At 38.7% G+C, this 26,893-nt stretch overlaps 1 protein-coding gene across 1 annotated transcript in view; it reads right to left on the bottom strand.

Moving 5' to 3' along the window:
• LOC105034269 (amine oxidase [copper-containing] zeta, peroxisomal) overlaps positions 1–23,940 on the bottom strand; it is a 30,006-nt gene extending 6,066 nt beyond the window's left edge. The window contains exons 1-9 of the mRNA XM_010909350.4: positions 23,457–23,940; positions 17,266–17,375; positions 16,853–17,158; positions 10,302–10,414; positions 9,846–10,176; positions 9,050–9,265; positions 8,694–8,930; positions 7,009–7,194; positions 2,429–2,569 (exon numbers count right to left, since the gene is read on the bottom strand). Of these exons, the coding sequence (XP_010907652.2) occupies positions 2,429–2,569; positions 7,009–7,194; positions 8,694–8,930; positions 9,050–9,265; positions 9,846–10,176; positions 10,302–10,414; positions 16,853–17,158; positions 17,266–17,375; positions 23,457–23,658 (1,842 nt within the window). The 5' untranslated portion in view covers positions 23,659–23,940. The remainder of the gene's footprint in view (positions 1–2,428; positions 2,570–7,008; positions 7,195–8,693; positions 8,931–9,049; positions 9,266–9,845; positions 10,177–10,301; positions 10,415–16,852; positions 17,159–17,265; positions 17,376–23,456) is intronic.
• Positions 23,941–26,893: the final 2,953 nt, after the last annotated feature.

Below are 26,893 nucleotides of genomic sequence, written 5' to 3'. Positions count from 1 at the left end.
AATTGTATCACCAAAGCAGGGGAAATGCAACAATATCTCAGCAGAATGAATAACTAACCCTGGTCATCAAGAAAATCAATATCTCAGTAAATAAGAAGAGAAAATCCAAAAATTTAATAATAAGGAAGGACACACATAGGCATTCTAACTTAGTTGCTATCCACAGATTTATTATCCTCGCCAAGAATTACTAATCAAAAGGGGAAAGTCCTTTAAAGAACATTCAAATTAGGCCATTTTATTAGATTTGGTGTTTGTCGCGTAAACATTTCCACAAAGAAGATGGCATCATAAGACAAAACCGTGCATTAATTTTTAAGTAAATACACATAATATATAAAGAACAACTTGAAAGCAGTCTGCTATGCATATGACATCTTCATGTTTTGAAACTAATGCACAGTTGAAGCCTATGGTTATGGGTGGCTGTGCACAATCGAGCCAAGCTTGATTAAGCTTCAGTCTGATCAGCGATCAAGCTTGGTTTGAAATTAAATTTGAACAAAAACTCTAAAATCAAGCTCGATTTGTTTACCATTATTTCAGGCTCAATTCAAGTTTAGTTTCAAAGCGAGCCTAAAACAAGCCTAATTGATCAGCTTGATAATCTTAAATAGAACAGAAAATGATTCAAATTTGAATCAAGCTTAGTCCAACATTGAATTAATTTAGACTTAAAGCTTGCTTCAATCCTGAACTAACAATTAATTGATACATAAATCTGTAATAAAAAAAAACGATTAGGGCCTTGGCAAGCCAACTTGATTGAGACAAGTTGATTTTCAGCTTGGCTTGAAATGAATTTCAGGCCTGTTATGTTGATTCAAGCTTACTTTATTTAGCTCCAAATGAGTTTTTCTCAAATGGAACTTGAGCCAAGCTCAAGCTGCTCAGTCCTTTTGATAGGCCAACAGCCTACTTATAGTATTGATTTGTAATCAATAACATCAAAGTTTGTTGTACTGATAATGGAACCCATACTGGCTGGCTGGTGGTACAGTACAGTATGGTATCATGTTGTGCCATTCCAAGTCTGCACTGACCAAGGGAGAGCCGGCAAGGAAGGGGAGAGGGAGAAGGAGAGAGAGGAGGGGGAGAGAGAGAGGGAGAGGCCGAGAGAGGGGGGGGAGAGAGAGAGAGGGCCCTAATGCCTATTCTCCTCTGCCATCCACAGGGGGTCGCCCCTGTTTCGAAATGAGACAAGGCGGAAATTTTTTAAAGTTGCAAAAAAACTTAGGGCTCCGTCCTCGTTTTGTTTTGAAATAGGAACAACCCTCTATAGACAGCAGAGAAGATGAGAGCATTCGAGCTCTCTCTCTCTCTCTCTCTCTCTCTCTCTCTCTCTCTCTCTCTCCCTCTCCCTCCCCCTCCCTCCATCTCCCTCTTTTCCTCTCTCTCCTTCTCTTGTCCCCTCCCTTGCCGGATTTTTCGAATCAAGGGGTGGAACCATGCCAATTTGGACTTAGTACAGTTCAATATGCCCCAAACCAGGCAGTTCAAAGTGGCATGGTGAACCTTGAATCATATATTATTGAGCAAACTATAATTACATAGCATAGTATATTGACAGAAGACCTGTCATCTTCCTCATTCAGAATGTAACTAGGGAAAGTGTTTTGTGTTCTAAGGTTTCCAAACCACCTAGGCAATGCTATGTGGTGAACCATAAAATCTTAGGTGGAAAGCTTATGTGGCTAAGCAGATGCCCAAATTACACAGCAATTTACAAAAGAATATGTAAATATTGTTAACTCATCATTTGATATTTGGATTCCATATAAGTAGCTTCCATATGAGGAAGAGGAGATGGATGGTTGTGATCTCATTAACCAAAAGTTTGGATGAATTATAAGTATATTTCATTTACGCACTTTCTTGCTTCTTGCTAAAACATTATTTGGAGAAAATCAAGACAAAGGCAAAAAGAGGATTACTTTGTTGGCACTTTTCTAAAAAAAAATGAAGGAATTAGAATTATGGGGTTGTTCTTGAGTAATGGGACCATTTCAAAATGGCAAGCAAAGCACCAGACAACCTTCAGTGCACAAATCACTAATCAAAGTGCCAACCTAAAAGCCCAAGAGACAGCCCCACCCAAGACCCACCAAAGCTACAGGTGCCTCAAGGTTCGGCTGTCAAAGATTTTGTACCTCAATTTCACAACAACATAGAAAACACAAACTAATACATCCACGGGCTTTTTCCATGAAGTAGACTAGAAAAGTATTTTACGAGTTGCTTAGCATTGATATTGATCTACCATGCTCTGATCTGTACATGAAAGTATATTGCATGAAGTCATGAACACAATTTCGCAAGTGATCATGCATGACAAGAACTTCACATGATAAAAATATTGGAAGCATAAGGCAACCATATAGATGTTAGCAAAAAAACAACTTCAGGTAAAAGGTGTATGGTGCCTTACAATCCAGTGGCGAGCAGATGAAGGATCACAATCACGCATAGCTTGCAACTCAGATCTAAGAAGCTTTTCTTCGGCATAAAATGCATTGTTATGAACATTATTTTGGCCTGGTCCTTCAACTTTAACATTCACCTCAACCACCTAAGGAAGAAGTGAAAACAGCAGTCGTAATAACAATAATTTACATGTGATGAAATTGAAAATAAGTTGCTGTTTCCATAAATGATGGGGCACGATCACTATTTCTTTATGAAACTACAAAGCAACATGCAAGTGTGAGCAAACAGAGGGCACACATAAGAGCATGATAGCTGTAATAAATCATCTCATCTTGAAATATGCAGGCAACCTTTTCCCTTTATTGACTCATTACAGGTAGCCATTCCATATACTGATGTACTATATGCAGGAATATATGAAAGGGAAGAACTAGGATATTTCTTTTGGAGGACAAAAGTATGCACAACATTGATAAAATTTTAGAGGTGTCATGATGCTAAAGTTACAAGTTAATCAACACTTTTTTTACATATTACAGCATTATGTGGGCATAATGCTAATATTTTAGTGTTATTGGGTATTTTCTGTCTTCTTCACATTTAGGCATATAAAGCATAAGATGATTACACAATTATAAGTTCATATAAACCCTGATAATTGTAATGTTAAAAGCATTAGTGTAGTCCTGGGATTGGATATTTATAAAAAACAAAGGCTCAAGCAATTAGAGTATTTTTCAGCTGCATCAAATTTACTGTTTCCTATCTTCATTTTACTAAGAGAGACAAACAATCCCAAGTTCATCAGGTTCTTGGTGAGGAACATTTGTTATAATATTGTTTCATCATGACAACTTCAAGGAGAGGCCATCAATAATTTGCTCCTTTTTCCACCCATCTTCACCAGTAGACTTGTTCGCTGCATTGTACCATCCAGGTATATCAGAAAATTTGAAAGATGACACTGTGATTGCTACCATCACCAAGGAATTTCTGGATCTATTATAGTTTGGGGAGTTCAGAAAATAAGGATCTGAGGTTTTAAGTAGATAGATATATTTCTCGATTTTTTAGCTTTTAGTGTCTCTTGCAAACTCTGTATGAAATTTAGAATTATTCTTCCAATGGGTTGTTGGATCCTATTAGAAGCAGGAATATAATCTAAAGGCCCTATTTGGTCTCAATTGGATTAGATTATTAGAAGAATTCAGGTTACAGCAGTTATGTTTTAAAGTGATTTCTATGGCTTCATATGAAGGATTCTATAGAAATATGAATTGTACTTTTGCTGGGAAGGTTTTTCTGGAAAAATATTTTTTTGTAAAAGTTTTGCTCAACTTTTGTTAGAAAGCGATGGTTTCTGCTATAACTAAGTTTTAGCCGAATCCTAGGTTAACTATACGTAAATTTGGAGTTCCTTTTCGGCTAAGAAACAATGTTTAAGGTTTCTTTGAGAATCTGTAAGTTTGGTCTAGTGACAATAACTTTATTTTGTATGATTTATGGATTATATTGAATGATATAGATTCACATGGAGGCATTTATATCTTGTTATCTCTCCTCTTTGTACTTACATTCTTTCATTTTCTCTTCCTGATACTCTTTTTCACGCTGTTTTACTATTATAAAACAAGAATATTTTGATATGCCCAGATCTTAAATTAATTTGAGCACACAATTTTACAATTGTAATACTATTGGGAGCAAACACTTCTGGAGATCTCTGAAACAAAAATCTAAGTCTAAAAATAGTCACCTTTTGAGGGGGGGATTCTTGATTTTGTAGATTTCTTACATTCTATCAAGAATCATTCCACCACACTTAGGTGTATCATAAATCTGTTGGCTTTTGCTTGCCCGTTTGGTTGATTCACTTTTTTCCTTATCGCTTTTAAATTATTCTACCATTATATTGGTACTCCCAACTTTAGGAAAGCCTACGGAAGCACAATACAATGGACATGATTTTAGGGCAGTATTTTTTGGAATGTCCATATATATACTGATAAGAATACTTTTTCCCAGTTGCTTTTGTTTTCAAAACACAATGACATGAAAAATCATTCACTCAAGTTACTGGGTCATGACTCAGGACATTATATAGAAACTCCAAAGGTTATAGAAAACCCCAAAGGTTATTTTATATTCCTCAGTATAACAAGTTGGATTAATCAAATGCGAGGGTAACACACGACAATTCTGATAATAGAGCCCATGAAATAGGCCATTTGATTTTTTTTAAAAAAAGAAATAGTTGCTTGAGTAACACTTGTACCTCTTAGCTGTGTCATTTCACAAGATTGCTCCTTATTTTAGGCCAACATGAGCTAGTGCTTGAGATTGCATAATCATGATCTAACACTTGCCGAACTAAACAAACAACACATCACAATCACAAATACTATGAAAATGGGGTGAGCTATGTTCCTTCTCCATATGCAGACACTGATTTTATGCCTCAACATAAATCACTAGGACTACCTTATATTCTAGAAGCTTTAAGGTAAGCCTCAACATATTCACTAGGCCTACCTTATACTTCTAGAAGCTTTATGGTACTTTGTGCAGTTCAATATGTTTGAGCATTTCAAGAGAATTGCATTTTCTTTTCCAGTTCAGGGCAATGTTATGATAGATGCAGCCTAAGCAAACAACCTCTTGGATATGATGAATCTCTCCACCAAGGAACCAAGTATAAGGTATTCCTCCAACTACTAATCAACATCTTGAGGCCAATTCTGAAGTATCTTAGGCTACATTTATTTTTTGTTTTTTGGTACAATCTTAGGCTACATTTATTCAGGGATGTTAAGTCAGGCGAGAAGAGTAACTGTAACAAATGATAGGTCGAGGTCCACCATTGAGTGATTTGTGGTCTCCTTTAAGTTTCAACTACTAAAGGTTCTCAAAACAGACATGAACTGCCCAATTCAAGTGTATCATATCAAATCGGTGCAGAACTTGATTATTATGGGAGTTTGAAATGGAAAGGAAGCTAGGACATGAAAAATCCAAAGTATACAAATTCACATGGAAACATAGTATCTATTTATATACACCCGAATTACCTCTTCCCGTAATAAGAGATAGATGAGATCAGGAAAGGACGTCTGATTGAAGAAAAGGTATATCCAATTCAACTGTGGTTGACCCCCAGTCAAACCAAAATCCCATGACCCAGCTATCATAGCAATTTGGTCCAGGCCATGCGATTCGAAGCACCGGTTCGGTCTGAATCTTGACTTAGAATCGATGGTACAATAAACAATAATACTAATCAAAGACCGCCAACCAGAACTGGTGGCCATGCTGGCCAGCCGATGGTATGGCTCGATATGCTTTCATACCATTTTGCATCGGACCAAACGGACAGGGCAGAGAAGGGGAGAGGGAGAAGAAAGAGAGGAAGAGAGAGAGGGGGTAGAGAAGGAGAGGGAGAGGATGAGAGGGCCTCCGACAATCCAAGGCCGCACCGAGGGGCCTAAGGGCGGCCAAGGCCGAAGGAGGGCCTCCACCCTCGTCCCATGCGAAATAGGAGTTCGCCCCTGTTTTGGCTTTTTTTTTTTTTGAGATTTTAACGCATGAAGTCAGCAAGCCCATTGCCGACTTCACCTGTTTTTAAAAAAACAATTTCGATAGAAGTCGGCAACGGGTTTGCCGACTTCGCGCGATAAAACCAAAAAAAAAAAAAGCTGAAATAGGGGTGAACCCCTATTTCGCATGGGACGAGGGCGAAGGCACTCCTCCAGCCTCGACCGCCCTCAGGCCCCTCAGTGCGGCCTTAAACGGCCTCCGGCGACTCTCCTCTCCCTCTCCTTCTCTCCCCCCCACTCTCTCTCTCTCCCTCTCTTTCTTCTCGCTCCTTTCGAGACGGCCGCCGTGCTGTTTTCCATGCCGGAACCACCCCGGACCGATTTCCCCCGATACAATTCGGCACGGCCTAAACCGTCCGATTTGGGACGGTTCAGAAAATGCTGATACTAATGCTTATTTATGTTGGTTATAAAGTTGATTCATAAATTGGTCTGTTAAATCCTTGTACCTTGGGCATCAAACTAGTCACATGTTAATGTAGAACAATTTTCTTAACCTTAAAAAGTACCCCTTTTTATGAGAACATGTTCACAATGGATATCAATGGAAAAAAAATATAAATACAAATCAGCTGGTTAGACTTTTAGATAATAGCCAGCTCAAACTAATACATAATTCACATGGTTAACCAGATGGGGCATAGAGACTAGAGAGTGGCTCAAACTAGGATCACACTGCCAAGAACCACCGGAATCAGGTTGATTCAATATGTTTTATGAAAGCAGCTAGTTCTATATCCTTTTCTCCAACCGATCAGAGTTCATGAAGGATGAACATTTTCGTTTAAGAAAAGTTTTCATGAATTTTTTTTGCAGAAGTCATTAAGGAATGTAGATTGGGCTCAAAGGGCTATCCAACGGCTCCACAAATCAAATTTACATCAAAAGAGAGAAAACCGAAAATGCGGGAAGAAGAAAAAATAGAATTAGAAAGGAGCAAACACATAAAATGTAACATGTGAGATACACATATAAAACTTTGACAAACCTGATTGAATGCTTCACTAGGCTTACAATCAACGGCCATGTCCATACGTGCAACAAAGAAATGCTGATGAACAGGTGCATATAAACCAGGAGCAATGGTTGTACCATATTTTCTTGATTCACCAGGCAGCAATGCACCTAAACTGAGAATTCCAGTTAGTTTCACTTCTGCTTCAATTTTACCATCCTGCCACCAAAGACAACCTCCTTGTCATATGCAACAAGTATGGTCCAATTACGAGCAGCTAACACAAGTCAAAACATGGACTGATTTGCATATAGCTGTAAAAGAGGGAAAAAACAACAAAATCATTGGCGAATAGATCTAAGCTTCCTGTGTAAAGTCAGCCTCGATCTGAGTATATGTCATGACAATCACAAGTTTTCAGATCTTACAAAAAATCAGACATCATTGAGAATGCTAGTAACAACAATGATAAGTTTGTATCTGTTTCAAAATTTCTTTTCAGAGCGCATATCCACATAACAGATTGCTTTAATTAGTAACTTGAGCCAAAACTCCAAAATCCTTGTGAATCTTCCTGAGTTGATCCTTCATGTGGCGACAAACCCGAAGTAATTGCAAGTTTATTTACTAAGTCATTGGATTATTAGCCTTGTCCTTTATTTCTTTTTTTTTTTTTGAAATATGCCTCATCCATTTATTTACATCATATTGTTTATGGAATTAGAGCAAGCATCTCAAATATCCTTGCATGTAAAACTACCAAGGCAACAAAAAGTTTTTAAGGACTTTCTTCAATCTATAATCACCTAATTTTGTATAAAATATCATAAGTTTGCTGAGAGATGAAGATAAGGGGAACAAGGAATGATATATATTGATTATGATGTAGTCTTAACAGTTGCACAGATGTTAAAATCTTCTTGCAACAAGATATAAATTATTAATATAAAATCATGGAAAGATAGGATATATAATTTATATTAACAGATAATATTCTGATTTACCAAACCATCAATACCAGTAACTTGAATTTTAGGAGCGAACAGGACTTGCATTCCATGTCTAAATAAACCAAATCATTCCACCAGTAAAGCACCCAAGAAGTCCACTATATGTACTCAGGCTTGCATAATACAATAATAGGAGATAAGAGGAACAAAACTTATCAGTTGCCCCAGCAAACAACAATTTTGTTCTATCAAAGCAAGGTTGAGAGGTTAATTGGTGTATATGTACTCATCATGTATGTTCCCTCCTGATCTCCCAAGTCCCTACCAATCATGAACAGGCCTACATTGTTGCATGTAACTACATGTATCATGATTTTGGAGGAATCATCGCAATGTCCCGTGAATTTCTGCTGGCTTATAGGTCTAAAATTCTTTTGCAGTACCTACTTATCAGTGTCCTCTTAGCCAAAAAGGCTAAAACCGTCAAAGATGACACAGCTTATCGATCATCAAACTTTATGCTTCATGTTTTCAGCAACCTATTTGAATATTGATTCAAATTAATTCCCATATTCTGTATGCAGATATATACATCATGGTAATGCACTTTATCCACTATAAGCCAAGGAACCTGGAGTAAGATATGAATATATCTTTCACACTGCAACATGAGAAATAATAGCTAAAGAAACCTAGAACATGACAAAAAAAATAGTCTTACATGGAATGAATATCAGGACCATGGAATGAACTTTTCGATGCTCTTACCTGATAGAAATGCCAGAAAAAGCCATACTCGTAATTAGCTACTGTACATATAAATGATACAGTAAGCCTCCTTGATCGCCTTACTTCTGCTAAGCCTGTTCTCCAATCTTGATGCTTCCATAAGATTCCATGGTCCTCTTCATGCAAGCAGACACAGTTTTCAATGGTCTCTATGCCACCGGTGTAATTCGTAAAATGTGCATCAAAGTACTTAATAAAGCCCAAACAGTCACAGCCCTGGATCATAAATGTTGATCAAACACTTAAGTATATATAAAATTTAAAAGAAAAGAAGAACAAATAATGAACCCAATGGAAAATATAAGAACAGTGTTGCATGCATAGAATATGTAGACCTTTTTAAGAGAGTGTGCATTTTTTCCAAGGCCATCTTCTCCAGCGTCAAATGCATTCTTACGGTAATGTGGTTCATTTGGATCTCCGTATGGAACTACCATCTCAACAAAACTCAACCTGTGAGCTATGGGTCTCCGACCACGACTACCATCAATATATGCAACAGAATAAATTACCAAACCCTCCCTTGGAGTAAAACCAATTCGAAAATTCCACTGCTCAACAGTAAGAATGTAAATTTGCAAATTAGTATATCTTCTGTAGCAAATATGGCTCCCTTGGGTCGCCAAGAAAACTGAAAGAAAAGAAAGATAAATCAATGGGACAAAGAAAATCAAGTATTTTCTCATGTTTGGTTAAGTAAGAGGATTGCAAAGAAATTGTTGCAGAAGTGGTTAAGATATGATTGAGTTGTCTTGAACCTCTTGTCCACCTATTATTTTCTCTCAAAATCACTACCATGGTCTGCTGTACTGCCCCATACCAGGCAGTATGGGGCATACCGTGCCAGTATACTGTCTTGTACCATGCCAACGCTCAGTATGCTGTCAACTGAACTGCATACTAACACTATAATAAGATGGTACCGGTACGGGGTTTTGTACCGAGATGGCAAACCTTGATTGCTATCTTGTATAAAAGAAAAATTTTACACTTGTTGGAGAAAAGAAGATTTTCTTTTTGATTTTCTCTTTTTTGAATTTTCTCTTCAGTACCAAGCCTTCTTGTCTTTCTTAGCAACCACATAGAGCCTAAGTATCTATTTGCAGAAAAAGGAATAACAGAAGAAAATACCTTCTGCCATTCTACAAAGTGACCATTAACTCGAAAACTTGGGCCTTCAGGCTGAAGAATATGCAGAGGTTTCACATCACTACGGTCAACACCTCCTCGTGTTTCTCCAGGAGTATAATTTCTTAATGGATCTGCTGGAGGTAGAGGAACCAGTTTTCTATCTTCAAACTCAATTATCACATTATTCTGAATATCGACAAGAATATGAATGCCTTCAACAGGACGTGCATAACCATTCTCCATGGGGCAATCACTCTCGGTTCTACAAAAAATTAGTGGCTTGGCAAGTCTGCGGCTAGGAGCATCAGCTTCACTGTGATAGCCAGCACACCTGGGAAAAAAATGTGAAGGTCATGCTAGAGAAATAATTACAAACGAACAAAAAACAATCATGGTAAAAGACAATTTCTTGACAGAAAATGGCTTAAAAAAACAAATATATGAAATTTTGCTTACCAGGCATCTACCATCACAAGATCCATATCCTCTATACCTCTCTTTTTCATGGCCTCTATGAATGGAGGGTAACTTTTCACAGCAGCTTCACATTCTGCATATTCCACAGCATCCTGAAATTGAAAAGTGACACTTGTGGCTCAAAATTATCAATGCAAGACTAATTGTGATCATTAGCATGAGTATTTAAGAACATAGATGCATGCTTCTAAGCTTCTAATATTACATTACTCCCAATATCAGAGTATCAATTGGTACCATGATTTATAGAATTTTCAAGAAGTTCTTGTGACATAAATAATTTTTATGCCAACATATTACATTTTCCAAGAGCTAATAAATAATTAAGAAGCTTTCGAAGTCTATATGCAAAAACCATCAAGGAATAAAAGAGTAATAGAATGCAATAAGACTACTTTTTAAGAGAATGCAATCTACTTGCAGGGACATGCAAGTTTTTCATATTTGAAGAGACATACATGAAAATTTCATATTTTTGGAGCATCTATGCTACTCTCAAACTTTTGAATGGCGACACTTGCTGATCAGACTTAGGGGAGAAAAGCACCTAAGCACTTTTTAAAGAGTATATGTACATATATCAAATCATTAGACCCAATAATGGCTATGAAGGGAACACCACCAAAAAAAAGTACAAAATGGTTAATGAAGATTATATAAAAATTTCTAGGTCAGTAAGCAAAGTATGCTAGTTGGAACCAATACAAAATAGCTATACTACCTTAGACATATTAAGATCAAGGTTTTAAATGCTGTTGGACAAGACCATCATGATTTTTCCATGGAACCAGATGCCCTCCAAACTAACGTTAGAACTAGGGTTCACTGAACCATCCTGAACCGGATGGTTCGGGGCATTCTGAACCATACCAACTGCAAACAGAGATGGTTCGGCACTTCAAATCGAAACACCGAACGAGGGAAAGGAAAAGAGAGAGAAAGAGAGGAAGAGAGAGAGACAGAAGGGGAGGGACAGAGGAAACGATACTGTCGGAGGGCCGATGGTGGCCCAGCCGCCGAAGGGCCATGGAGGCCTCCACGGCTCCATGTCGTCCGATAGGACATTTAATCGAGAGAGATAAAGAGAGAAGGGGAGCGAGAATACCAGAAGGAGGCATAGCCACGAAGACACTGTCGGAGGGTGCCAGATGGCCGTAATGGCCATCGGATGGCGAAAAAGACACAGGCATAGCCACGGCCACAAAATAGGTGCAACCATCCCTGTTCATCGAATTTTTTTTAAAACGACGATAAATAGTGAAGCTGGCAATGGATTTGCTAGCTCCACTGAATTTTTTTTAAAAAATCAAAGAAATAGTGAAGCCTGCAATGAATGTACCAGCATCACTCAAATCCATTGTCGACTTCGCTATGGTCGGAATTTTTATAAAAATCCTATAAAATAGGGATGATCACCCTTATTTCACGTCTATGGAGCCGCAGACCATGATTTCACCATCCAATGACCACAACATCCACTCAAAGGTCCTCCGATGGCCTCTTCGCCGGCTTCCCTTTCCTCTCTTTCTTTTTCTCCCCCCCTCTATCTCTCTCTCTCTCTCAACTGTGATTTAGTAGAAGAAGCAGAGGCCTTGATGGCCCTTCAAGCATGCCCGTGGCCCGCCTGTGGCCGCCGCTGGCCTCCCCCTCCCTCCTCTCTTTTTCTCTTTTTCTCCTCTCTGGTTGCTTTCTTTGCTTCTATGTCGGTTCGCACCGGTCCGATCCGGTATGAATCCATACCGACTGGTACCGCCGATCCAATCCAGTATGGATCCAAATACCAGTAGGATTGGAATTGGATTTGGACCGGTCTGACTTCAGGCCAAGCTTTCGGCTTGGCTCGAAACAGTTTAGACCAAGCTTAGGCATAATTATAAAGCCCATTTGTCTTTTGGACCAGGCTTGAGTATACCTTTAGCCCAGGCCCAAGTCCGAAGTCCAATTTGATCAAGAGCCCGATCAAGTGAGTCCTTTCTCCCAATGCTATTAACTACACCACTCCTCTCCCTCCATCTCTGGCCATGGCATCCCTCACTCAGGGGTCCTCATTAAGCTCCCCTAGTCCATGGATACCGACACCAAGGTCATGGACGAGCACTGATCCACCATCCTCCAAATCATCAGCATCATGCCCGCCCTCTCCGCCTCCACCGCCTATGACCTCTGGCCCTCCCACGGCTTCTACCTCCAACTCTCTGACTCCGCCTATTCCATCTATCTCCCTGTTCGATGCCGACACCATCCTCTCCAATCGCCCCCAGCTTGGCCAACTCGTCTACGTCGACTACCTCCACTATGCCCACCCCATCCCCTGCGCCTCCGGCATCCACCCCCTCCTTGGCCAGCCCCAACCCATCCTCAACTCTCCCGAGGCCCTCGTCACCTGCACCGATCCCTCCGACCATGGCTTCGTCACCCAACCCCCCTCCCCTGTCGATGCCGACCCTCCTCTTATCCCTTCCTCCTCTTAGGGCATAGATTTTTTTTTATTTTTTTAAGAGAGAGAAACTTAATTGGGCTGGCCCAAGCAGGTTCGGGCTGGGCTTGAGCCTGAGTTTTTCAAAAACTTTTGGATCTAACCCCGAGCAGAAGCCCCAAAAAAAATTTAGGCTGGGCTCGGACAGGGGCGTGGCCCAGCCCACTTCCAGCCTTAGATACCCATTATGCAGATCTTGATTAGAACCGTCCCAAACCATCTGATTCAGGATGATATCGTTGGTAGACCAAGACGACGTTACGGCCTTCAAAACTAGACACCGATGAAGAATTGGAGGGAGACGGAAAGAGAGGAAAAGAGAAAGAGGAAGGAGAGGGAAGAAAAGAGAGGGAGAAATGGCCTCTGAAGGCTATCCATGGGTCGTCGAGGCCAACGATGCACTGTCGAGGCAGTAGGCATCATTTCAATCCGACACACCTTAGGAGGAGAGAGGAAGAGAGAGAGAGAATAAGAGGAAGAAAAAGAGGAGGGAGAAACGATCTCCGAAGACCACCGAAGGGCCGTCGAGGCCATTGCTGGCACTTATAGACATGGTGGGCCTCCATTTGATCAAAACAGGGGCTTCAGCCCCTGTTTCATTTTTTTTATTTTGATTTTATCGAATGAAGGTGGCAACCCTGTTATTTTTAATTTTTTTGGCAATTTTCCAATGAAGTCGGTGATAGAGGTCAGTAGCGGAGTTGCCAACTTCATCCGATAAAATCAAAATTGGAAAAACAAATAAACAACCAAAGTCCTTGTTTCGTTTGAATAGAGGCCCACCACCTTTGTAGCGCCAATGGTGGCCTCGACAACCCTCAGATGACCTCCAAAGACTGTTTCTCCCTCTCCATTTCTTTCCTCCCCTTCTCTCTCTCCTCTCCCCCTAAGCAGTGTTAGATCGAAACAACGCCCACCACCTCGACAATGGCTGCAATGGCCTCGATGGCCCCCAACAGCCTCCGAAGGACATTTCTCCCTTAGCCTTTCCTGCCCTCTCCCTCTCTCTCTCTTTCCTTCTCCTCTCCTCTTGAGCTATGTTAGATTGGGAGGACGCCCACCACCTCAACAACGGCAACAGTGGCCTCGACAGCCCTCCAATAGATTTCGGAGGCCGTTTCTCTCTCTCTCCCCTCTTTTTTCCTTTTCCCTTTCCCCTCTCTGTTGTGTCGGTTCGGGTCCGGCACAGAATGGTACAGGGGGCATATACCAAGCTATACTGTTGGCCAACCGATTCAGGGTCGAATTTTGCTCCAAACTAACACTTAGGACAATGGATGTCTTATCCCATCTTGGTCCATTTCCTAACTTGTCCCATTCCGACACTCGAGGCGGTGTCCTATCCTAACAATCAGGATAGTGGGACACCCCGACATGCCCCCCCCCCCTTTAGAATTTAAAAATTGGGTCAAGACAATCATTTACTTTCACATAGCTCAAGATTACCACCAACACTCAAGATGGTATCCCATCCTAAGAATCAGGAAAGTGGGATGCCCTGAAGTCCCACTTAAAACCTTGGTCAAGACAATCATTCACTTACGCATAGTCTGAGATTTCCAAATAAAGCAATGGAAAAGAAAGGTCATAACAAGCATATACACTTTCAACGAAAGGTCTACAACCATATGTGTGTCTGCAAAAGGGGCAGAAGTGCTTTTCACTGGTAACAATTACTTTAGCTATAAATAGCATGTAAAGGATATCCAAGGATAAGAATATAAATTAATAATAGACATAAACAATGAGGTTTCTTTTCTCAGAAAACTGGGAAAAAGAAAACAAGAGAAATAAAAACTATTAACAATTATGAGATTAAACAATAAAAAAAAACTGCTGCATTGATGAGCAGGGGAACAAAGTTGCAGGAAAGCATACAAATAGAAAAAAAACCTAAGCAAGTTCCACCAATTATAAAGCCTCTAGTTAATTACAAAAAAATATTGCATGAAGAAATAATGGAAAGAAAGTAAAGATAGCCAACTTGAGAATTGATCTATATTATGTATTTCTCTTCTGACAAGTGTTACTAAATTTCATATAAAGGAGCATGATGTAACAACATTTCTTTCACTAGTTAATCCAGCAGCTAAATTTGTTTAGTGCATAAAGTTTTTGTTGAATTTTGGGTGCTAAACAGGCATGTGGCGCAAACGCTTGATTGCATGTACAATGTTTCAATGGATATAAATATTACCCAACAAGCTGACTCATTACAAAGGGTAGCAAAGTTCAAATAAGCTGGTAAAGGTTCTAAATATAATTGCATAAGTTTAGACCATTACAGAGAATTGAGTCTGCACAGATTGCCATCTGATGATTTAGTTGAGAAAGAAAACATATCTAATGACATTATATATAAACATTGAGAAATAAATTTATGAAGTGTTCAACATTAATATCATATTAATCAAGGAAAAAAAATAAATATGCAACTAGTTGTTCATAACTTCATGCAAAATGCAAAGGACTACTGTTTACTCAAGTTTCACAGAAGCAAAGAAACAAAAGACTAGTGAATTATGCAAGAATTTACTACAAATAATCTGGAGAATTATATCACTAGGATCCATATTGTTAAGCAGTCCTTTATGTTTTCATTTAAAAGCCATTTATTGATATATTAAAATTAAATGGTTTTAATAATTCCTCCAATTGAACATATTTTATTAAAATAAAGTCATTTTACTAATGGCCATCAAAGTGAAAAACATGCTAAAGCAACTTGTTTTCCAAATCAAGCCGATTTTCTTGAATTACCAAGTTTCCCAATTTATTTCTTCACAGTTCACAGTGACTTCACACTATAACCAGAATTGCCTTCTCCCAGCTATTTAAAGTCCAACTTCACCAAGTTTCCCATTAGAGCCATCTCGCTTCATACTCTAAACTTTAAATTTTGTAACCCAAATCAACCAGCTCATTTACCTCCCCGTGTCTCCCTACAGGATGTTGAAAGCAATGTGATTGATCAATAGATCCAATTGAATGGGATAATGGTGTCTTTGCAATTCTTCCACCCAAACATATCAAATTTATATGCAATTCTGAATAGTCAAAATCAATTATCTCATTTTGTTTCCTTTCTGGAAATAAAATGTACTACTTATTAAACTCTTCTCTCATCAGGAAACCTTCCACAATCATCATATAAGAGCATCTATTAAATGGTCCAACTTAAGACCAAGTTATGAGTGTTGAATGGACAAGAAAACATTGAATTAGCATATCCCATTGAAGAGATGCAAAATACTAAATTGAGATGCTCTACGCAAAGTAAGCTTGCCATGTTCAATTCCACTGGATTAGAGAAGCTGTGATGTATATCCTCTGTTTATAGAAAGATACACCATGAGAGGAAAAAAGATCTCATTTTTCTATCACTAATTATAATAAAAAATATGATGTCTATAACCACACAAAACAGGACGCTCATAAACTGGATAACCTTACATTCAATGGTTAACCACTTGTTGAAAAATTGGCTTTAATTTACTCTGATTCTTCCCTTTTATATTCAGGATACAACAAAAACTAGTACAGACTTTTCACATTGCTATCAGGTTAACCACTTGTTGAAAAATTGGCTTTAATTTACTCTGATTCTTCCCTTTCATATTCAGGATACAACAAAAACTATTACAGACTTTTCACATTGCTATCAGTTTTCTTCCCACTGAGGGAATCGTACATGAGAGAGCCCAGTTTTCTTTTCTCAACTTTCTCAGCAACTGCAATAGCTCCTTCAGGCTTTTCTATGTGAACCTCATTGGAAGCATCTTTAACATCATTTTCCCCCAAAATGCAGAATTTTTGGAATTTGGATCCACACACTAATATATCAAAAAATTGATGTAGTCCTGAATGATCTAATACATGTTAAATTTGAAGCGAACACCAAATAATTATGATATTGTTATTTAGTGATGGCGGTAAACTTGAGAAGACTGAATGTGCAAGCATGACTGGATGCAGAATAGGAAGTGTATTAGAGTTCTCAATTTTTAGAAGCTGGGCTATGTTGCCATTTGACAAGATTTATGCAGATACGTACCATAGGAGGTTGAACATCAGGAACAACTTCTGACGAGATGACCTTTCCCCTGTGATGGCCACCCCGGGTTGCTGCATGTACTTCTGATAGTTCAACAATCCAGATGCTTGTCTCATTTGATTGCTTGTTATAGACAACAAGCCTGGCCCTCCTAGCAGGAAGCTTACTTGGAATGACAGGACCACCCTTCGTTCTAGGAAGTAGCGATGGTTGGAAAGGGGGGAAAAAGTAGGCATCAGCTAATGCCACCACATGTTTCTCTGGTTCCAGAAGAACAACTTCAACAAACCGCATACTATCTCTCACCTAGAATGGTACGTGTTTCAATCATTATTTCCTGACAATATTCCTAGCTATATAAATCATACGAAAATATTTGTGGAGCAACAGAGAGTATTTAAGTGACGCCCAACCTCAGGAGTTGCTCCAGCAGCCCTAACAGTTGCTACTGCCACAGAGATTTCAGCAGCAGATAATGGGTCTAAAGGGTGTTTTGTCTGGGCCCTCATCATCATCGGAAGCCCTGCATTTGCCAACCAAACATCAATATAAACAATCTGAGAAATAATCATAATAATATCCAAATCACGTAAAATTATTTATTTGATCAACAACAGAAAGGAAAAGAATTTTAAAGCCAATGCCTATTCAACATCAACAAATAAAGAGAATATGAGAGATAATTCTTCTTAAATGGTCACCACCCAAGCAAACAAAAGATAGAGCGCAGGGTTGCCAAAGGAGGCCCCTAAACGTGACTTGCCAGGAGCTACAAAAGCCTGGCCCCTATTACGCTCATCAACCAGGCATCAACTGACATGTTCAAATATAATAAAGCATCTAAAATGTTAATCTACGTTAATGATATTATAATTTCAATTAAAAGATAAGTTAAGGAAAAGACCCTATAAATTCAAATATGCTAACCAAGATTTTACGTCCTAACGAGATAGGGGCGTCCCAGCCGTCCCGTTCCTATGAGAAAACATGATCGAGACAGGCTCGGACTCCAAAACTCATCCTTGCAGAGAGAGAGAAGAAGAAAGAGGAAAGAAGGAAATGAAGGAAAAATGAAGAAAAGGAAAAAATAAAAGGAAAGAAGAAAAATGAAAAAAAAGAAAGGAAGGGAGATGAAAAAGAAAGAAAAAGGAAAGGAAAGAAACAAAAGTAGAAAAAAGAAAGAAAAAAAGAAAAAGAAAGGATAGAAGGGGAGAAAGATTAAAGATATCTACTGGGATACATGATCGAGACTGCTGTCAGGATGGAACAAGACAACGAAGCACCCCATTCCATACACCCCATTCCATAGAGAAACCAGGTCACTTTTGTCCCACAGGATTCAAAACCTTGATGCTAACCACCCTCCAACAGACGATGTTCAAAGCACAAAAGGAAAGCACCTTGATGATAATGAAATGTCTTACAAAGCACGCTCATAACATACATGAAAGATAGATAAAAGCTAAAAATATATAAACTTACGGCAACATTATGTAGGCCATAAACCTTCTTGTTTAACTTGTGGCAAAGTATTAGCAAAACTTTGCCCAAAAGATACTGAGAAAGCATGGCAGCAAAATTATCCATTGATAAATGTCACAACCTACATAATAGACTAGGTGAAAAAGTACATGGCAACAAGGATTTAGGTCCCAATGGAACGTCCCGCGGACACTAGGATGAAGTACCATCCCATGTGTCGAAACAAGGCCGTCCCGCTAGCATCCCAACATCCCGATCAGGACATCTTAGGGCATCCTCTATCACAGGTGTCGGGATGGGGTAGAACGGTGGCACATCCCGCTCTATGGGAAAACCGGGACAGCTCCGTCCCACAAAATTTAAAACCTTGCATGGCAGCACACAGAGAACTCGCAATAATGTCATAGAAAATTTTATTCTGCTCCATCAACTCCTAGAAATTGTTTTTTTTTTTTAACTAACAATTATCACAGAAAGCAAAGAACAAAGGTATAACCTGATACAGAGATAACTAGCAAAATCAAACAACATCCATATAATGTAGATGTTGGTCAAAACAGGACATGGTAAGAGGAAACATTCTTTCAGCTCTTCAAAGAGATTAGCATGTCTCAAGGACACAATCTAATAGCAAGTCACTAGTCTGTGGGATCTCAAAAGTCAAACCTCATTAACAACAAGCTTATAGTTTGAACTTTGAATAAAGATAAAGATGATATGACAAGCAATACATGGATGGTCTCTCAGTGGTACAAAAGTTACTTTTATTGGTGAATGGCAGGAAGAGGCTAGAATACCATAAGTATTGTATAAGAAACATATCCAAAAGAACTAAACATGCAATCGAGCATTCAAAAAATTCCACAAACAAAGACCTTGACACTAAATGAAAGCATTGTTATAGGTGTCACAGGAATTTAATCCAGACAAAAAAAGAGGCATAGGGAAAGTGGCAGTATCTGACTTTACTATGATGCTTAAAGTTGAGATAACAATTTCAGATAAGAAACTGTATAGAAATCGATTCATTTGTCAGTTTGTCTGACGCTATATATGCTACATAAGATATTGGGGCACTCGAGGACAAAAAGGAACAAAGGATGTGGTTTATTAATATGAGGAATTCCTGAAACACTTGCAAGATGGGATCTAATTGTAGAATTAAACTATCTTTCCTAGGCTTCGATAGCCAATTTGAGAGCCAAATAAGCCAAGCCATATGAGCCTTCTATAGGTTTAAGACAATAAACCTATTTTGAAGCTGTTGAAGTTTGTTGGTTCTTTGATGCTTCCACAGACTGGTCTTCCTGTGCTGCAGTGGAAATTAATACAATGCTATACAACAGGAAAAAAGGATTCAGTGCTGTATCTAACAAACTAGTCATCCATAATAGTCTGAGACAGCAAACTACTTCCTTGACAAAACAGTAATCCCTCCCCCCAAGTTATCAAACCATATTCTATGGTCAAATTAGAATAAAAAATCATCATTAAGCATCCAACAAACATTAGCTTCTCTCTCTCCTTCCACACGAATTGGAAGGTATATTACATTATGAACATGTAAATTAAAGCAAGGCAGAAGATGAGGAAAAAGAAGACCACAGAATCAGTCAGCTTGACTACAGGGGAAATTGCCATGAGGATCTGTCAGAATAATCACTTGGAGGCAACTGTAATGGGGAGAAGATAAACTGATGCCCAGCGAAAAATCTCAGGCAACCTTGTAACCACAGGAAGTTTCAAAAATAAGGGTCATGGGTGGCTCATCATTATTGGTCAACCTACACAACTAACAGGTCTAGCAAATAGAAAAAGACAGTACTCTACAAGATCAGAACAAAAAGAAACAAGTCTTGCACAATCAGCAAAACAGAACAAGATAATGAATCCAAAATTCTTGCACAGTAAGCTGTTGCTTCTAGCCAACACCTCTCATGGTTCACCATCTTAATGTTAGAGACACTAGATCAGGCTTCCATGATGCAGAAAGTATGTCAAACTTAACTAACTAAACTATGCTAAATTTCAAGCCAAAGCTTGATGAAATTAGAAAGTCTACACATATAACAATGGCAACCCACATTTTGCTTAATTGCGCTCCTTTTATGACAGTCTCTTTGCTGTGTCCACAATAGCCAAGAGAAAGTCCACTTGATGGTCAGCAAATTTCAAAGAAGCTACACATATATGGCACATCACAGCTGATAGTTTAGGTGTCCATGGACTGGGATATAGATGTTAGTGAATTGCTTCCTGCAAAATAGACTGCTCTAGATAGTTCTGCCCCTAATTTAGCAGACTCTGCTATATGGATGACTCGGAACAGAATGCATCAAGAGTTCTTCAATTTGGGTACACAAGTGATAATATCATAGAAAATGTATCACAAATTGGAATTGCACAGGCTCCAACAGGTTATACAAAATGAAGTAGTTGGACTGCACTACTGACACATGTAACTTATTATGGCAGTTTCTAAGCATACTGTTGCTTCATATGGCTCCTCATGAGAAGAAAAAAAAAAACACTATCTTCACAGTTTCTTCAAGCATGGAAAGAGCACACATGTATCCAAGGCATGTATTGGGAAAAGTAACATCAACCAGCATGACATGAAAGAAATGTAGAATAGCTGAAAGTTGAAACATTAAACAGAGGCAGCGCATGCAGAAGGTAGCAAGGTAGAAGAACTAGTTCAACTTCACTTATTGAGCTACCACTGCACACATTTAGTACAAGTCTAACACCAAGGCCATGTGCAGTGGAGGATCACACTATATTGATGTAGATAAACTGATAAAGGATATGCTCTTGAGATGTTTTGGACACTAGCTAGGATGGGTCCATAAGAAAATTAAGAAACTAAAACATACCTTCAGGAAATAAGTTTGGTTTACTTGATAATATTGTTTTAATGATTGGATCACCGATTATGGATTTACAAGAAAGAATAATGCCAAAAAGGAAACTACATTTTATACATAAGGAGCCTTAAGTGACATTGGGGCTCATGGCCATGATTTCACAGCCTTGGTGACACTGTTTGATAAACGTCTTAACTTGACAGGGTGAAATTTTCTCAACTAAGAGGAATCGACATGATATGGGTGAAGCAATAGCATACAACAGAATCTGAGGGACAATGCATCTAGAGAAAGCTTGAATCATGATAAGCTGCCCACAGGTTAGCTGCAGGTGCCCTTACATAATCAAGACGAAACACATGAGGGGCATTGAAGGACAAGCAAACTCTTCAAATACTGGTGGGATAGGATGCATAACAAACTTATCTGTGCATATTTTTCTAACAATAACATATCATATTGATCATGAAGACAACATTTATACATGTGTGCAAAAGAATACCTAGCAGAGTCTGAGGTGCCTGGATACTAATGCAAGTACTGAACCACTGAACTGGTTTTGGTTATCATGCATGACATCACTGTGCAGTATGCAACAGAGGAGATAAACCCATGTTATAGAGAATATTGCATGACATATAATATGAACCAAAGTTTCACAGTAAAGGAACAGTCGAGTTTAACGCTTCTACCTCCATTATCATATAGAAAATACAGAAAAACTACTTCTCGGCACCTGTGATATGGTTGGCAATATCAAAGTTGTCATATAGTGACAACAAGATGGGAGTCCAACAAGGCAAACTACTGTATCATAAAAAAAATATGTAACTGTTTGTACTTTGGTACATGTCATAATTAAATTAGCAAACAATCTGGAAATCCCAAACCCTTATGCCATTTCAAATTACAAAGTTATTCATAAAAAAGTTCACCTAAGATAGTTGAAATTAGTTAATCAAATAATATTAAGTTGGGGCACATCGAGATAAAAACTCCATCATCAGGCATCAACCTATCTGGAAATCCCAATTCCCAAACCCTTATGCCATTTCAAATTACAAAGTTATTCATACAAAAATTCACCTAAGATAGTTGAAATTAATTAATCAAACAGTATTAAATTGGGGTACATCAAGATAAAAACTCCATCATCAGGCATCTGTAAGAGAACATAATTGACTTGAGTAATTGACTGAAGCAATTCTTCATAGAAACACATCTCAACATGTTTACAAATATCTGATGACAGGTTAATGATTATATTGCTATATTTTCTTCCCTTTTGTAATTATTAACATGATCTTGTCGTTATTCTATTTTCTTTTTCCCATTATTTTTCCATTTCATTCAATCATTATGAGATCCAAAATGAATAATTCCTTCTTTCACCTTTTTATTATCTTAAACTAATTTACATTCCTTCAATTTCCCACAATGCGTTCCAAATGACTTTATTCATTTCAACTATCAAAACAGACGCCTATCCTTGTCATTTCTTTTTCTAAACTTATCACTAATTTCATCTATTTTTTGTTTGTTGGGAGAAGAAACAAAGAAAGAAAGGAATAAAGAAATCTAGATCCATCGCTATCTAGATCAGGGCATCAAAAAAATGATGGAAATCGTTCCCTCCTCAATTCTTCAGAAATTTTCCAAGTAAACTTAGGAGGGAGGTCACCAAAGGATAGGTTAACCATTCCTTTGATTATATTCTTATGTTTTCTTTCCTTTTGTAATTATAAACATGATCTTTTCATGATTATTTTTCTCTTTTCCTTCATTTTTCTTGTCCTTCGATCACTATGAGATCCAAAATGAACAATTCCTTCTTTTAACTTTTAATTATCTTAAACTAATCTATGTTCCTTGAATTCCCCAGCAAACGCGTCCCAAATTATTTTATTCATTTCAACTATCTAAACAGACGTCTATGTTCCTCCTCATGTCTTTTTCTAAACTTATCGCTGATTTCATCTACTACTCGTTGGTCTTCGTGAAAAGAAAAAAGAAAGAAAGAAATCCAAATCCACTGTTATGAAGATCAGAGCATCAACGAACTCATTCACATGATTCCCTCCTCAATTTCTTCAGAACTCGCCCTTTCTCCTACCCTGTTTCTCAACATTCTCACACCGCCACCGACAATCCATAACACAAAAAAAAAAGTCCGATCAGGAAACGCATCCAAGAAAGATACAACGATTCATCAAAACAAACAAAATAAGGAGGGAGGCCACGAAGGGATGGGTTACCCTTGGTGGAAGGCTTCGCGGATGGCTCCGGAATCTCCTCGACGGGGCGGATCAGAGAGCTCATGGCCGCCGTTGCCACGGTCTGCTTCTCGCCGGCGGTCCATTCCCGGACCACCCCGGCCGCCTCCCTTCGGAGGCCTCCGTCGCCGCCGGCGGGGGCGGAAGCGCAGCAAGGCGTCGCTTTTTCCTCAGTTGTGGCCATTGCAAGGGGTTCGCGAGCTCACCGAATCCGCCGTAGTATCCCTCACTACGATCTGACATACAGCAGGCCTCCGTTGCCTTTCCCTCTCTCTCGAACCCCCTCCTCTCGTCTCCTCTCTCTCCTCTTCCTCTCCCAACTCTCTTGTTTATGATCCTTCCTTCCCTCTCTCTCAAAAAGAGAGCTGGAATACCTCTGTCCCCGCTCCTTTCTTTCCTTTCTCGCACGCAGGGCTCTCTCCTTCCGGTTCGCCGCCAGAAATAAAAACAGAGGTGGCGGAGAGACTGGGCTCACGGCTTGTGGACGCCCTGTCACGTGCATTTATAAGCGGATGTACACGTCAATTTTCTCAAATTTATGACCGCCCTGCCTAAAATATTGATTCTTCGTAATGGGAGATAACATCATCTTTCTTTCGTGACAAGCCATCCATTGTCTAAATTGTTTTAGAGTCTTTCATCGACCTTTTCTAATGCTCTCTAGGTTTGTTGGTATAAATATCCCAGATTTTATAAGTTTGATTAGCTAATGCCTTCCATCTATCTGTTTATCTAATGTTGTAACGCATTGGACTTGAATGCAAGTTTTTATGGATTGTCGAATCTTTGTCAAAATATTTTAGTAAATTACAAAAAATTTAATAAATTTAAGAATTTAAAAATTTTTGTGTCCAATATTTTAACACATGAGTTAATAGAACATTAATCAAATCATTAATTTCAAATCATTAATTAAATTATTAAATAATTTAAAATGATCAAAACAGTTTTGAATGACCAAATAACCATCCATGGATACAAAATATATATATATATATATATATATATATATATTATATATTATATATAAAATAATCTTGATTTTTTTACATGAGATAAACGGTTGCACTAACATCATTAATTTGATCAGATATAAATATAAATATTAAAAATTATAAAATATAAATATAATAAATATAAAATTTTTATAAAATTTATAATTTACTCGAAGGACTCGATCCGTCACGTGATGTATTATCCATTTTGATCTATGAGTCTCATGATTTTATCTTTTAAAAATAATTTCACATGATGAGATATGCATGGTCTGAAGAGTTTCTATCTGACGTGTCATTGTTATGGATAAAGACTCGATCCGTCACGTGAGGTATTGTCCGTTTTGATCTATGAGCCTTACGATTTTATTTTTTAAAAAATATCTTATATGGAAAAAAAAAAATTTTCTTTATAAATACGAATCTTCTTAACTCACAATCGATGTGGGACTATTAATATCCTCCATATTATTGGAACGATCATATATCGTATAGTACAGTTGCATGCTTATTTCATATCTCCAATGTTAGTATAAAAATCAAAAGTTAAATTGTAATCATAAGTTGTTTTTATTTATAGCAGCTAATTAACAATAATAATTAATATTATTGGATAATTTTAAATAAATAATATTATATTTTTTTAATTAGAACACTATATTCTAATTTAAGCAAATAATAACGTAATATAAAAGCATACGACTTTCCGGAAAGAACCGCACGGATGGTGAAAAGTGGCATCCAGATGAGGACGGACCTATCACGCAACCCAGCTGTCGAAATAACTTTATATAAAAAGTATTTTTTTATTTCACTGAGAACAATATATTATAATTTAAGCAAATAATAACGTAATATAAAACATACGTTTTATTGGATGAAACTTTCCAAAGAACCGCAAGATAGGTGAAAAACGAAAGCTTATGGTATCCGGACGAGGACGGACTTATCAGGCAATCCAGCTGTCCTCTCACCTACCCCGGTGACCGTAAGGCCAGGCACGTAGGCACCACGGCCCAAGGTCCAGAGCTAAAACGACGGGCGACAGGCCACAGCATGGTGGGTGACGGTATGGAACATGGCTACCCGAGGTGCGGGGATGGTCCGGTCCGGGTAACGATAAGGACGTGGGGTGCGTGATAGGAGCACGAACTTGTCAGTGAGGGTGCGCTGATATAATAAAGCCAGGCCAGAAAACAAACCAACGGAGAGGCCACGTCAAAAGTCCCCACCATGTCCACTTTGCCTCTGGCTTTCTTTTCGTTATGGGGACACGCCACTTTGTTTACGAGTTCCCAAAAGCATTCACGAAAAGGACGGAGCGCAGCAGCCAAAATTGGTGGGTTGGCCACCATCCGTATCAATATCTTTATTCCACTGGTGAAATGTAATGAGAAAGTGAACAAGATCTTATTATAATAAACAGATCCGATTATGATAACTTTGAGGTTGGTGGCCATTCCGCTGCTTTTAGCCCGCTCTAAGGTCACCCGCAGTCCACCGCCAAGCCCATGATGGTGGCTTTTCTCTCTTTTTTTTCTGCAGTATTTCTTGGCGGCGCAAGACAAGTACCAAACCAATTTGGAAAAGCTGGAGATCGCGCACTGGTCTAACACGAAAGCTAGTGATCGAGTGAGAGATGGATGAAATCCGATGATATCGATCACCTGACAATATACTAATATAACCTTTTATACTAAATTAATTTTCAAATCTGCGTAGTGCAAGTCAGTGAAAAAATGGACCCTTTGCATGCGTCATACGGCATCATGTCAGGTGCCAGGATGGTAAGAAGCTCTTTTGGGTTGCTGGTTTGGGCTACATATTTTTCCTAGTCTGTTTTCAGATAAAATAATGAATCATGAATGGTTGTCCTTGATAGGTACCCTGCCCGCTAACCATGCAAGATTCTGTGGTCGCCCTTAGATCTGCCGCGATTTATATAATTCCATGTTGGATTAAGTTAGACTTCTGCATGGAATATTGAGCGAAATCCAGAATGATCTCTGGGTGTTAAATTCCACGTTTAGATTTCTACTGAAGGGCGAGCTCACTGTAGCAGCAGAGCATGTTGGCTGCTGTTGTTGGTTTAGGTGGGTAGGTAGAGCCAGAGCGATACTTACATTAAAATAAAGTAGGAATTAGGGGTATTGCATGGAATCTCTTGGTATAAGCCCTCGCGACACTGGGCCAGGGAGGGGTTCGATTTCAAAGTACATCAGCCCTTGGCCTTGTTTCGACCCCAACTATGCTCCGACTTAGTTCCACGAGCAATTCGTGCTCTTGCCTACGCGAGATAAATATAGGATTATAGGATAACTACCCGAAGATTCATGCATTGTATGAGATCAGATGTGTCACGCCCCGATCCGAGATTGTGAATCGAGGATCGCGGCAACCGTCGCATGCTCATGAAGAACTTCT

This window comes from Elaeis guineensis, chromosome 9, assembly GCF_000442705.2.
Source record: "Elaeis guineensis isolate ETL-2024a chromosome 9, EG11, whole genome shotgun sequence".
In the NCBI taxonomy this organism is placed as follows: Eukaryota; Viridiplantae; Streptophyta; class Magnoliopsida; order Arecales; family Arecaceae; genus Elaeis; species Elaeis guineensis.
This window is presented reverse-complemented; position numbering and strand designations above follow the sequence as displayed.